Source organism: Alligator mississippiensis, chromosome 5 (genome assembly GCF_030867095.1).
Source record: "Alligator mississippiensis isolate rAllMis1 chromosome 5, rAllMis1, whole genome shotgun sequence".
NCBI lineage: Eukaryota > Metazoa > Chordata > Crocodylia > Alligatoridae > Alligator > Alligator mississippiensis.
In genome coordinates this window covers 47,767,169-47,781,547 of record NC_081828.1, presented here as the reverse complement: position 1 = coordinate 47,781,547, position 14,379 = coordinate 47,767,169, and the positions used below count along the sequence as shown (strand labels likewise).

General features: G+C 45.9%; 1 protein-coding gene and 1 pseudogene across 1 annotated transcript; one reads left to right on the top strand and one right to left on the bottom strand.

Annotated features, from left to right (window-relative positions):
- Positions 1–1,461: 1,461 nt before the first annotated feature.
- LOC109286324 (ankyrin repeat domain-containing protein 45-like) lies at positions 1,462–3,677 on the top strand (annotated as a pseudogene).
- LOC132243277 (testis-expressed protein 50-like) lies at positions 3,575–8,153 on the bottom strand. The gene is made up of 3 exons (XM_059728321.1): positions 8,005–8,153; positions 5,273–5,557; positions 3,575–4,106 (listed from the first exon to the last, which is right to left on the bottom strand). The coding sequence occupies exons 2-3, from the start codon at positions 5,510–5,512 to the stop codon at positions 3,834–3,836; spliced, it is 513 nt and encodes a 170-aa protein (XP_059584304.1). The 5' UTR covers positions 5,513–5,557; positions 8,005–8,153; the 3' UTR covers positions 3,575–3,833.
- Positions 8,154–14,379: the final 6,226 nt, after the last annotated feature.

Genomic DNA, 14,379 nt, shown 5'->3' with positions numbered 1-14,379 from the left:
TACACACAGGAATAGGCATGCACACACATGAGGGCACATGTAGGTAGGTATACAGGCACACACAAACACGCATACACACAAAGGCACACACGTGTGTACACACGCACACACACAGATGCAGCCAGTTCCTGGAACCAGCGAGAGCTGCCACCGCCTGTCTCCTCAACAGCAGGAAGTGTCCACCCATCCAGCCTTGCCCTGCGGAACCACAGCTGCCGGCCTCCCGGTTCTAGCTTCATACCCTCCCCCTGCCCTCGGACCCTTCCTGAGGCTGAGGAGAAGCAAGGATAATAGCAAAAGCTTGTTGCTGGTGGGTTCATTGCCTGTCTCACAAAGGCTGTGAGATGTAACCAGTCATTGTAAACTGCTCTCTGATCCTCTGATGAGCAGGGATCCTGGTTTTCTCTGATTTAAAAAAAAAATCCCCACTTTTTGGATTAAAAAAAGGAACCCCAAATCCACATTTTTCTATAGTTAAGTAAAACATCTATCTATCTATCTATCTATCTAATCTTTAATATGTTTCCATTATTAAAATTAAACACTGCTATATATATATATATATATATATATATATATATATATATATATATATATATAAAAATTAAGAATCAGTCTTAATTTAGTGCAATAGCCTGTACTTAATGCAGTTGATGGTTAATTTGATTAGCTTTGTCTGAAATATTTTTCAAGTCTTAGTATTTTAAATATATTCTACAAGATCACTCTGCATAGTGACAGTCCAGTGCTGACAGCCTCAAAGGTTCAAAAATTATTAAACCAGGCCCCTAAAACAGGAAATGGACTTTAAAATCATGATTAAAAAATTAAATGTTGTTCTATTTTCTTTTTGCGTTTTGAGTCTTGGGGCTTACCTGCTTCTTGTATTCAAGCCTTCCTCTGCAGTCACAAAGACTAGAAATTTACTTTGTTCTTTAAACGGAAGCTCAGATTTTAATGCAGTCTTACAGTTCCAGCAGCTGGGGCTTTAAGAAAATCTGCACAAGAGCACAAATCTATTGGCAATGTGGTAAAGAAATACATTTAGCTGAATCTGGTTCAGGTGTGAATGCTGGATGTATTCTTTTTCCCTAGTTTGGAGGAGGAGGCCAAGAGGATGATCTTGATGAGTATAAAAATGTGCATATGCAAATAACAAAAGCAGTCAGATGCTTTACAGGCGTCTCTGTTATTCCTTGTCTCTTGTCAGGCATTGCTGTAGAGCAGTGGTTATCAACCACGGGTACATATACCCCGGGGGTACTTGAGAAAGCCCTAAAGGGTACGGAGGGCTGCCATGCATCATCCTACGCAGGTGCCGCTCACCTGGCTGGACATAGGTGGGGGAACCTCACACGTGGCAGCTGCCTCTGTATCTGGTCGCACGCCACCCCTGGTCTGCATCTGGCTGCCAGAGATACACCGATCAAAAAAAGTTGAAAACCCCTGCTCTTGAGAAAAATGGATCCAGCAGAGGCTATAGGGCTGGCAGATACAGGACAGGAGGCTGAGGAGTCAGAGTATTCTAACCCTCTCCTGAGACCTGTTCTCTTGGGAGAAGTGGAGGGCGTACAGCAGATTTTTGAGGACCCAGAGGACCCCAACTATGAAAAAGCCATGCAACTGCTGTTGGAAAAGGATGTTATTGGCAGAGACCTGCTGTATGCAGCATGCATGGCTGGACAGAGTGCACATCAGAGCACTGGCCAAATACAGGCTGGACAAGAAAGATAAAACAGACAGAAGTATACAGCAGGAGTGGGTCCCATGCCTGCTCACTCCTACTCTGCTCCACCTCCTATCCAAGTCAAAGGAAAGACTCATTTTAACCTCACTGGGACAGGACCCGGACTACTACTCCTCAAATCCTCAGATCTTTCTCACTGGGAGGGTGATCAGGCATTGAAAAGGGGTATTTAGAAGAGCTGTGAAATCTCCATCCCTGGAGATTTTCAAGAGTGAGTTAGACAAACATTTGTCTTGGATGGATGGATAGTCAGGGATGATCAGGAGGCTGGACTAAATGACCTCATGAGGCCCCCTCCATCCCTATGATGTTGTGAACCCACCCTCTCTAAATTTACAAACCCCTGTTTCTTCTACTTGTTCTGCTGCTTAGGTCCAAACACCCCTGAAAATCTTTCCATTGACTTCATTAAGTTTGAAGCTGGCCCTGGGTCCCCACCTATCATCATAGCTCCACCTCTCCATGCTGCTCACTCCTGTCTTGGTTTCTTCCCAGTTCCCCTCCCATAACTCTCTGCTGTTAAGTATTACTTAACCATTTCTGTTGACTTAGCTGCCTACATGTGTTTTATTTCCTGCAACTCAATTTCTTTTCTCCTCCATAAATCTTGCCATAAAATTCCCTTGCCTCTGTCCCATGAGAGACTTTGGACTCTTTTTCTCTCTCACTGTATGATGGGCTCCTTGCATGGCACTTTGAGAAATTATCTTGGCCACAATGTTCTCCCCTACCCCAGCTGTGGGCTGTGTCCTGGTTGGTTGGTTGCTTCTCATCCAAACATCTCTGTATTTCAGGTGTGCTACATGTCTATGTAGCACTCAGGGGTCCTGTAGGGAAGGAAGTTGCTGAAGTACTATGAGAATACACCCCAAGGAAAATAAATTCTATGTGCTTTTTGATGACTTTTCTTCCACATCTCGCCCAGGTTACACACTCCTTCACTGTACTGCTGCATGGGGACAACTAGAAACTTTGAAAATTCTGGTAGAACTGGGAGCTGATATTGTAGCAACCACTTTCTGAGGTGAAAAGGCCTGAGATATTGCCTGCCGCTATGGCCAGGCTGAGTGCGTCGACTTCCTGGACTGGTCAGGTGAGAGAGAAACTCCTGAGATGCACAGCTGTACAGATGAGTGTTGGATCACCAAAGGGACATACATCTTAAGCTGGTGGAAATCATCCAAGCTCCACTTGAATCAATGATGTAAGGAGGATTTACAACAGCTGAGGATCTAGCCCTATGAATTGCAGATGTTGTGCTGTTCAGGTCATTAGCCCCTTCAGCTACTGAGACCAGATGTTCATCTGTGACACTGTGGGTGGGCCATGGGTAGCTAGTTAACCAGATTGTAAGGAAACTCTTAGGGAAGAGGAAAAATCTGGCTCAGATTTCCTGATCCTGCCAGTGATCAGAGAGAAGGGGTGAAGCTGATTCCTACTGGTGTGGCTCCTAGACACGTGGGCTGGTCATGGACCTGTTTGGTCTCTGGGGCAACTTAGCACAGTCTATGAACTGCTCTGTTATACCTGACAGCTGCTGCCCTGAGGGTCCGTTCTTGCAGCTAAGGTTCACTGTAGCCCCACAGTGGTTCTCCTACCATGCCCTCTTTGCTTGGCCACTTGGAAAGTGCTCAGGAGCAAGAGTACTACTCCAGCTCTGTGCTACACTGGCACTTGCCTTTTGCCAGGGGAGCTGCAGCTAATTTGATAGATCAGCTCCTGAGCTGCTAGTGTGGCTCAGTATAGCTAAAGTGTAGGGGAAAATGTTGGCTTTTTTCTGCCAAGGATGGTGTTATTTGATATTCCAAATTCAAAACATGCTCACCAGAGTGTTCAAACATTTGTTTTTAATTAGGCCATTTTGCTTCCCTCCTCCCATTCTCCTCTGTCCATGACAGAATTCAACTTTGCAATTGTCATCATTAGATGACATTAGATCATTAGGTGAACAGTTCAAACACACAGCCATTGATTTCTATTTAGTGCCCCCACTGACTTCCTTAAAAACATCCATGTAAAGAATTTGGAGAACAACTATCAGAGCATAAAAATATGATTTTTAGAGAAGGAGGGGCCCTTGTTCCATTTACACTTCCTGCATCACAGTGTCCACACTGGAGCAGTGGTTATAAGGACAAGCAGGGAATATTTCTTCATCATCCTCAGTTTCTTCCACCTTTCTCCTTTTATTTAATTGCCATGGTGGGACTTTTTTCCTTTCATGGTGGCAGACGTGCTTCAGGTATTTCATCATCATGGGTGTATTTGCCAACAGTCTCCACAGCATTTTGTCCACATTGGAGGTGCGCTCACCATAGAGTTCTGTTGCAACCGAAACTGTGGATGTCTGACTTACTACCTGGAAAGACAGAGCCCATAACACAGGGAATGTAATTCTTCAAGAGTCACAAACTACCAGGCCAGATTTCTTTCTTATTTAAAAATTTAAGTGTCAGTGGACCAAACCTTCAACTAGTATAAATCAGCTCCATTGACAGTTACAATGATTACAATGATTTACACAACAATCTGACTCATTGACTTCAATGGAGCTAGTTTGGTTTATGCCAGGCTCAGGCCCTGGCCCAGACTCTTATTTCCACGGCCACAGATTTGTTCTGTGCAGTTTCTTGTAAAGAAAATCTCCTTTTTTTACCCCTCTCTTCAACTGGAAACTCCCACCGGTTTTACATTTGCAGGTAAAGTGCTTGAACATTTCCCCATTGCCCGTTCTAGGGTTTAAACCAGTCTCTAATATTCAGGAGCTAAAAGGAGAACTTCATGGCAGCAGCTCCCAGGATATGCATGGGCTTATAGTGGGTTTTCCATGGAGAGCTAGGAAGAGTCAGTGGGAGAGCTTGAATCTCTTCATTTTTGACAACTGGACTATTTATTTAAATGTCCAAATATGGATTTAGGAATGTAGTTCACAGGTCTTAATTCTAAAGAATCTCCAGTTCTATGCTCTAATCCAGGAGCAGTCACTCCCTGACTTTTGGGCCAGATTAATGCTGCAGTGCCATGTCATCCAGCATGTGGGACTTCCCACAGATCTGGAAATTTGGCAGTGGAGGGTGGGAAGTGGCAATGCTATCATGCTGCCAAATTTCCAGACCCATGGGGAGCTCCAGGACCAGAGGTCTGAATCAAGTGCCCCATCTTAGCTGCCATGCTAAGGCATGGTCAGGGACACAGTTGAGCCCCACAGCCCAGAACTAGCATGCAAGGGGCAGTGCCAGGGCCTTGAGACCCAATCCTGGTATGGAGGGCTAGAAGGGGGTAGTTCCAGGATTCTGGGACCCAACCCCAGGGTGTAGGGACAGGAGTGGGTGGTGGGTGGTGGGTGGGACCCAACTCCTGTCTCTGTGGCCGGATGGGGCCCCGCCACACCTGCATTGGGTGCCAATTTGGGACCACCGGTGGTATCTAGCCTGCAAACAGGCACTGCCTATCCAGCCTTCCAGACAAAATGGTTGGTTTCTGCTGAGCTAGGACCTTTTGAGTTTGGTAATGGACATCACTCACTTCGGGCATCACAACACTTCTTTGATGCATCTTCCATTTGATCCATAGATACTGTACAGATAAAGAACAGAGGATGTAAAGGACTACTTTGATGCTAATACACAGGATATCCATCCATCCTTTGGTTGTTTCCAGGTTGGTAAAGTAGAGAGATAATTGGTCCAAAGGGTAGGGCAGGCAAGTAGACATAAGCTGTGTTTCAAGCTCCATTTGTTTCAGATCTTCTGGAAGAATATCCATGCCAACTCTCCTCCAGCTTGGGCGACCACAAATGCAAAGGCCATTCTGGAACAAGAAGACAGCCCAGAAAGAAAAACCCAGGAAGAAACTTTGAATAAACATTGTCTTGTTTTTTAAACAGAAAAGACTCCTGTGAATTGGTTGCCACCACGAACCAAATATAGCCAGAGGTCCAGCAGCAAGTGGCCTTGAGAGCTCATACTATATTGCCTTGGATGTATTTCCTTCTATCATAGCATTTAGTCACTGAGGCCAAACTAGTTGTAAACTGGTGATCTCACCGGCTGCGGATTTTTTTCAGAATAGGTACTATGATGTCATAAGGAACATAAAGCTTTTCTCAGTAAACAAGGTAAGGAGTTAAAGATACAACAACCTAATGTGGTCTAGTGATTAGAGTGGGGCATGGGGAGGAGTTAAAAAGACTGATTTCTATTGCTGATTCTGCCATTGGTTTAACTTCTCTGTACCTCAGTTTGTCAGTCTCTAAAGTGGGGATGACACCAACCCTTTGTGTATGATGCTTTGAAAACCTCAGGTGAATGGGACTATATAAGTTGAAAGTAGTACAGTATTAAAACAATGTCCTGGCTTGACAATTACACTATTACCTTATATCGGGGAGTGAGTGGGACTAGCAATTCCACTTACGGAATCAGAGAACCTGGCAACCTGGTCTCATTGAGAACTTGACTTTGAACCCTTTGTTCACATGAGCAGACCTACTGAAGTCACAGTTTCTTGTGTTAATACTGTTCATCTGCTGTGAGTAATGGGATCCATCCTGTTTTTCAGTCACTTGCTTATTGCTGTGGTCAGCTCTCTGCTCTTTATTAGATGCTTTCTTATTCTAGGTCTGCCAAAGACTGATGCCTTAGTTTTGCACCCTATGAAAGTGAACCACAGTGATCTTGAGAGAAGGTGGAGTTCTGGCAACTTCCCATAAAGCCAAAAAGATTTAGGGGCATTCACCATTGCACAGGATCTGGATTATACATTTTAAAGATATGTTGCTTAATGATGCTTGTAAGAGGAAGCAGCATGGTCTAATGGGGATATCGTCTGAGCACATCTGCAGCATGGCATACAGATGTTTAGGAAATGATTAGATTGTGGCGCTCTGGGTGGCTTTGGACCAGACACTTCATCTCTCAGGGGCCAAATCCTTAGCTGATGTAATCTAGCATTGACATCAATGGAACTATGATGATCATAATATCCCCAGCTCTAAAATGGGCTGACATTATATATCTACCTTTTAGGCATACAGCAAAGTTTCATTCATTTATATTTATAAGGACAAATGTTTGCTACTTATGTGGCCTTTCCAGCAGCTTTTTTCCCCATGGTACCCAAGCCAGATTCTTTTTGTATTGTAGTCTGTCTCTGGAGACCTTTGATTAGTTCTGTAAATACTTTCCCATTATGTGAACCTTGTCTTCTGTGTCCTGTTTTGCAGAAGCTAAACAGGCCCTGCAGATATTCATCAGCCATATTCAGGCAACAATCTCATCCAGAGAAGGTGCAGGGAAGGCTGAACAAGGAAGACAAGTTATGGTGCGGAGCTCGTACAGTGAGGAACATTCTCACTCAGCACAGCTTAGACCAGGGGTGTCCAACCTTTTTGAATGTGGGGCCAGATCACCAACTTTTTATCACCCAGTGGGCTGGCGAGCCATTTTCAAAGACGTAACAGGAAGTGCTTTCATATCAGGAAGTGATGTCACATGATATTTGACACCAATGAAGTTGCAGGGGTTGACATGGTGCTGGTTGACATGGCATGCATGCCCGGGTTGACACGGTGCTGCAGGAGCTGCTTGGCTACAGACAGGTTGACCTGGTGCTGGAGAAGCCGGGGGGCCAGGCCAGGGTTAACCTGGGGCCCACCCAGCCTGCCAGTGCCATGCCCGGGTTGACATGGTGCTGCAGGACCCGCCTGGGCAGAACCGGGTCGGCACCGGCCAGGGAAAGCGGCATGCAGCTGAAGCCAGCTTCCCATGTGCTGCTGGGGATGGGAGGAGACTGGCCAGGTCTGCACCAGCCAGCAGAAGCGGTGGTGGAGCCGTGTGCGGCTTGGGACTGACTGGTGCAGGCTTGTCCCATCCCAAGTGGCACACGGCTCCGCCGCCACTTCTGCTGGTCGGTGCAGACCGGGCCGGGCCCAGCAGCACCGGGCCATCCCCAGCAGCACATGAGAAGCAGCCCCCTCGGGGCCTCGTGCGCGAGTGGCCAGGCCCGGAGAGCCACAGCACCCGGGGGGAGACTGGCTGGGGGAGCAGGCGCCGCCTTGCTGCGGGGCAGGGCAGGGCAGGGCAGCGGGGCTGGCTTGAAGCGGGCGGGTGAGGAGGCAGATGTGGGCCGGCACTGCCAGTGGCCACTGCTTGGCCTCCCGCACGGGGCTGCTCCCCCTCCCCTCGCTGTAAGCAGTTACAGTAAGCAGCTCCCCTCCCCTCGCTGCTGGCTGGGGCCCGAGGGCTGGCCCTGCCCACCTCGTTGTGGCCCCGCCACCGCTGCCGCCACCGCAGCTTCACACTCCACCGCCGCCGCTGCAGCAGCTCCGCGCTCTGCGCCGCTACTGCCACAGGCTAGATAAAATGGCTTGGCGGGCCACATGGCAGCCTGCGGGCCGTATGTTGGACAAGCCTGGCTTAGACCTACTTCCTTGACTCTGCGTTGGCATATGGGTCCTAGTGCCAACCTCTTTTCCTAAGGCTCCCGCACCAGAACAGAAAGAGACATTGAGATGGTTTTTATGGGGAGCTGATCACCATGTTAATAATAATGCTTTGATATCCTTAGGGAGAAGGTGCCATATGTTCAGAAAGGGATTTAGGAATTAAGCCTTGCATTGCTTAATTCCTGTGAGAGAATGGAGACAATGATCCATGAGCCACATTATAGCTTTTATATTGCAAGCTTCCTGCAAAAGAGCTCTGCACCTCACATTCCTCTCCAGTGTCTCTGTGTTTATGGGTCCTGAAGAGACTTGTGCCAAGTTCTCTTAGATCCAAGAGCACAGAAGGAGTTAATCCTGGAGTCTGGGTGAGATCTTGGGAGTTCCTAGTGTCCAGTCCTGTGCTCTGACCACTAGTCCATACCTACCTCTGTAATTAACTCATACAAGTTAACTCATAATCAATGTGCCTTGTTACTGATGACTTACAAGAGAGGCCAGCTTCACTTCCAGAAGGTCAGTGCTGTTCCTCTCTTTGGTATATGGGGTTTTTAGACAGTTAGATGTCTCAGGGAGCAGACCTGGATGGTTTGGTTGGATGTGCAATCTGTTTAAAGCAATTGGTTTTGGGGGCTTTCTCAGTCTGAAGGAGATTCTCTTCTTTTCTACAGAATGCCTCCTTCAGCCCCTGCCCATGCTACCGCCTGCGGGTGGTCGCTGTGCTCTCTCAGCCTTGGGAGGCATGAGGCGTTCACGAATGTAGGTATAGGTTGGGTTACTTTTGCCCAGGTGCATCACCTTATACTTATCTACATTTAATTTCATCTGCCATTTAGCTTCCCATTTGTACAATTGTGTCAGACCATTCTGTAGTTCCTCACAGCGCACCTTGACTTCACCACTTTGAATAAGTGTTTGGCAAATTTGGCCATCTCACTACTCACCCCGTTTTTCCAGATTACTTACAAATGTTAAGCAGCACTGGTCCCAATACAGAGCCCTAGGGAACTGCGCTGTATATGGACTCAATACTCAGTCCATTTGGGGTAGCTTTGTGCTTATCTCCAGCCCCTGCTGATTGGAGAATGTGGAGTGAGGAATAAGTTATATATAAATAAATAAGGATTTTTGTGGGTGATATCTTTCATTGGACAAAATGCATAGTTGGGAGATATTTAGACAAACTTTTAGACACAAAATACTCATCCTCAGGTCTAAGTATCTTGTGCCTGAAAGACTGTCTAAATGTCTCCCAGCCATGCAATTGGTTCAATAAAAGTTGCCACTCACAAAGATCCTTGTCTCTCATGTATTTCCTGGACCATCATGTCTACATGACTCCAATACTACCATGTTAATAGGTATGTCTTTATTTGTTCAGGTGTTCAGGTACTATGGAGGTAGATATTGGCTATAAATACCTGTGGAGAGAGACAAATCTTAGGTGCTGAAAAATGGATTTATGGAGTTATTCACTGCTGAGTTAGGAAGGACATACCAGAGTCCTGGGAATGTCCTAAGAACTTTCAGAGGCTCCTTTCCTTTTTTACTTCATGCAGTCCTGAATTTCCTAGCCTTCTCTTCCCGTCCCGCCAAATTATTCCTGGCTATTTCTCCTCACTGGCTCTTGCTCTTCACTGCTTCCATACTCCCAAGCCTTAGCACCCGGTGCTCACTCAAAAACCTCTCTCTTTCTTGGCCCATACATGCATGTTTCTCCATCTCTCCTATGGCCTTGTAGCTATGCAATACTCAGAACTATCTTTCCCAACCCTCTGCCTGTCGCCAAGCTGAGTCTTTTTTAATTGCTCCTGCCACCACCCTTCACCTTTCTCTGCATGCCCTGCTCACCAGCTTAAGGTACTTATTCTTGTTTCCTCAGCCTCTGTAAAACGCCTGATGGCCCTAACTTTCCCACTCAGATAGAGACAGTTAGCTGGCAGTCTGAAGTCAGGCAGATGGTAGGGTAAGGGTGCACTGCCAGTAAGTTAAGGTCATTTCTCCTGTTTGTCATCCTATGCAGATGACAGTAATCTGCAGCTCTCCAGTGACAGGCATGCATGGTGGCTTGGCAATGCACAAAGATTAAAACAAAGATGGCCCCAAAGCGCTGATGTCTGAAGCCAGAACTCAAGGGCACTCTTGCAAGCAGGTTGGCTAACTATTTCTAAAGTTGCTTCTCTAAGCACTTTAACAGACAATAGAACAAGTTTCACTATTTAAAGTGGATACGGTGAGTTAATTTCTACCCAACAAGGCTGTAGCTGCTGGTACAGCTCCTTCTGAATGATACAGCTCCAGGAAGGGACACTCAGATGAGATACAGGGCAACATTCAGTGGTCAAGCTAAGTTAAGGCATGGCCTGCTTTGGTATCTGCAGCTAGTGTAGACATACTGTAGCTGGCTCTGACACTGCAAGAAAGCTAACTGCAGCAACTCAAGGTTCAGCATAAACTGCAAAATCTATCTGAGGGGCTGTGTACATGCTACTGGGCTCAGTCCATGCTCAGCAACTTGCTTTCACAGCTCCACTGCTACCAATACCCTAGCTGGCTATATAACAGGTAAGCTGGATACACCTGAGTAGACTGCAGCCTCTGCAGTAACGGTGGTGTGAATATACTATTAGTGGGTCTTTCATGTTTCTGGGGCTTCATCAACAGGGCTTTTTATCTACTGTTACACCTAATGATCCACCACATGTACTCAGTGTGCAGAATTTGGATGAAAAATTATTTGCTGAGCAGAGCGATACAAGGGCTACACTGTCCCATCTGCCTTCAAGGGCAGTTTAAATTACAAATGGGCTCTTCAGTGGCATCCTGCCCAGGCTGAACTGTACCTATAGCAATTAAAAATACACCCCTTTGAAGAGAAGCTATTTTACAGATCACTGACAATGGTGGTGTGAACAGAGGGGACAAGCACAGCTGCTTTCTGCCATACCTAGCTAGTTGCCTTAGTAACCCAGGAATACTTAGGTTGATGGGTCCTTCTTTAGGCCATTCAAGTAATCAAAGACAACAACTTCTACCCCAGTAGATCTTATTCACTTTGCAAAGCCTGGGAGACCAGTAGGTTTTCTGCTTGCTGCTATGAAAATGCAACAAACAGGTCTCTAATTTTCCATTAATATTTTCCAGGGTAACAGGAGTACACTGAAAAGATCAGCTGAGGAACCTCAAGCCAAAGACACTAGCCCTATGCACTGATGAAACCTATCTATGCTGATCCCTCCTGAAAGCACCTTGTAAGCACCTTGCTTATGGACTAAAGAAGGTGTAGGCAAGCAACTGAGGTTCAACCAACTAGATGATTCCATCAAAGGAAGAATGCCTTAGTGCAGTGGTGCTCATCCATTTCAGGTACCCCATGTTAGACTCAAGGTATCCCTTGGAAGATGCCAGCTTTTAACTTGGACTTGTTTTTTGTCTACAAAGCAATTAGAGCAATTTTTCTGCTCCAAAGTACTCAGAAAGACCACAAGTTGGAATATCTTGGTTTCCCTTGTGAATCATGTGAATCACAGCTAACAGTGCTAATATTATGCAGCACCCTTTAAAGGATCTCATAACACCCCATGATGTTACAGCTCTTTGGTAGAGAATCACAGCCATACCGTAACCCATGGAGCTGTATGCTCTCAGCCCACTGTATAATCGGGACTTGTACATGGAGTCCTCACTCCAGTCACAGAATGGCATTGACCCAAACAAGAAACAAACTGAAGTTGGAACCAGCTTCAGAAAACAATCAGATATTCAGCTAAGTACCAGCAGAAACTCAAATGATGGTTTAAGTGATTTAAAGGTGGGGAGGGGTGACTTTGCTGTTGTTAATACTACAATTAAGATTGCAAAATCTCTAGCACAGAGACTTTTAATCAATATCTGCAACACATCTCACACAAATAGGGCACTCTCCTAATAACTTCAGTGAAAGATCAAGCCCAAGAGTGTACCTGTGCTTTCTCCATCCCCTTTCAGGAAATGTTACCATTAGTAGATTATGCCACCAAGGACAAGGGCTGCATCTGAGAAACCATCAAGCAGGGACAAAGAGAACAGTCTGATATGAGAGCAGAAATTGCATTATAAGTAGGAACCAGTGATGTTATGCAGCTCTGCACTTAGGCTTGCAAGACAATAAAACCTATTATGAAGGTCCTGCCCCTCAGAGGGATGCCTCTGTTGGAGGCAATGGGAGTTTTCTAGATGAAAGCACCCTAAATTATTGTAATGCTAAAGTGATCCTGAGTGATAGAGTCCTGAAGGGGCTGCTCTTTTTCCTTCACTTTTAAAGCTTGTCATATTAACAGTTTCTCATTTAATTGAACTAGCTGGAATGAAAAGTACCTCTGACCCAATCTGTAATGGGGAACCAGCACCTAACCTGACTTTTTATGAACCTCAAGACAATGTTGCTAGCTCAGCATTGAGATACTAATCACAGTTGGACCTTGCTGCAGTGTATGCCTGTAAACCCAGAACTTAGCATTTAGGGTTTGGTTCTGACCATCCCCTCTCTTTAAATTCAAATTAATGAGGATGCTTGTGTAAAGTTAAAAAATGAGACCTGAGATTGACGGAATCTGGGGAAATGTGGCATCGGATTTTGCTGCTGCTCACTGCAGATTTGACATTCTTTGCAGTTGGAAGACCTGAAAGAAAGCAGATTTCAAAGTGATTTTTTTATTGCTTCACTATCACCTCTTCTGTAGTCAGCAATGGGTTGATGAATACGGCAAAGGACAACATTTTGCAGCTGAGGGACATGAGTAAACTGTCAATATTACTACCAGCAACTCCTATCCACCCACCTACCCTACAGCCCAGGCTGGGCAAACCGCAGTCCAAGCTCCTTCCACATCCTTCCCCCACTCTCATTTTGAAGACAGCACTGGAGCCACACACCAGAGCCATACAGCCACTCCAAACAGGAGTTCAATGCCTCAACCCCCTGGACCTAACAGTGAATGTCTATAACTACAGTGGAGAGCAGACATTTGTCTAGCAACCCTTCATGGCCATGCTTCATGTGCCTTCCTAATCAGAGCTATAGAATGCCAGCGCTGCTAGTTCCTGGGAGGCATTTCACCATGAACTCACTGCTGTACATTCTCTGGCTTAATTCTAGTTAACAGTTTGTGTTCAGAGATTTTCTTTTGTTTCTAGTGGGGAGCCCCGCGATAATTTACATGTGCAGAAGTGACCTCCTCAGAATCTGCTTTCTCCACTACTTGCTTCCACAGCCCTCCTGTTGTCCAATCCTCTTTGGCAAGGGCTGGAAGATCCGGGAAATGGTGGCTGAGTAGGGAAGTGCACCTTTAGCACGAACAGCATCATTTTCCCTTTTATTAGTAGTTCTCTTCTTTCACTGAGGTTCATTCATCACTCGAGCCCAACTTGTGTTTTTTCCTCTCTCAACATTGGTAAATCTGAACTTCTCTACAGTGAGTTTGTAATATTAATTAGCTTGTGTCTTGCTATGTTCAGATCTACCTTCTGAATATTTGCTGCCTCATGCGTATCAATACCCTTCAGTCATGAGTAACTTCAAAGGAGCAAAACACTCAGAAGAGATAGAGATAACCGAGGAGCTCCCTTCCAGTTGTGTGTCCCTACGTAGATGGAGCAGTGTTTTTGACGCTGGAGAGGGTTTGGATGTTTTTTTAGCTGAGTGGCTCAAGAAACTGCTTGGAAACTTCTAACATCTCTACATGGCCTCCCTCTAGGGCCTGGGTCCACAACAGAGCTGGCCCTATAAACTTGCTCATGCTGAGCACATCAGAGATTAGCCATTAGGTAGAGTAAGTATCTCAGAGTGACACTAAATATGTGCCTCAGGGCTGTGCACAGACTCACTGTTTCAGGAGAGCCAGGCAGTGGTGCAAAGGGTAATTTCCAAGCCACTCCAGGTTGCTCCAAAGCCATCTGCACTGCCTGATTGCTGGTCTCTGATGTACCCATGTTGAAGTGAATGGACAGGTTTCATTTTGCTGGGGTCAAGAGGGAAGGGTTGTGGTCCAAGTTTCCACTAGGTGGAATCATGGTTTAGCACAGTACTGGAAATCAAGAGAACCTAGCATCTTCTCTTGGGTCTGCCACAGACCTGCTGTGTGACTTTGGATTGGTCACCGCCTCTCTCTGTGACTTTATTTGTTCTCTCAGCCTTTGTCTTGTGCAGCTA

Bases quoted from the DNA above. Each gene is read 5' to 3' on its own strand.
- LOC132243277 (XM_059728321.1), bottom strand. From the start codon at position 5,512: ATGGATATTCTTCCAGAAGATCTGAAACAAATGGAGCTTGAAACACAG. The intron at 4,107-5,272 runs GTGAGTGATGTC...CTGTCTTTCCAG, and splicing joins GAAGTGTTGTGATGCCCGAA to GTAGTAAGTCAGACATCCAC.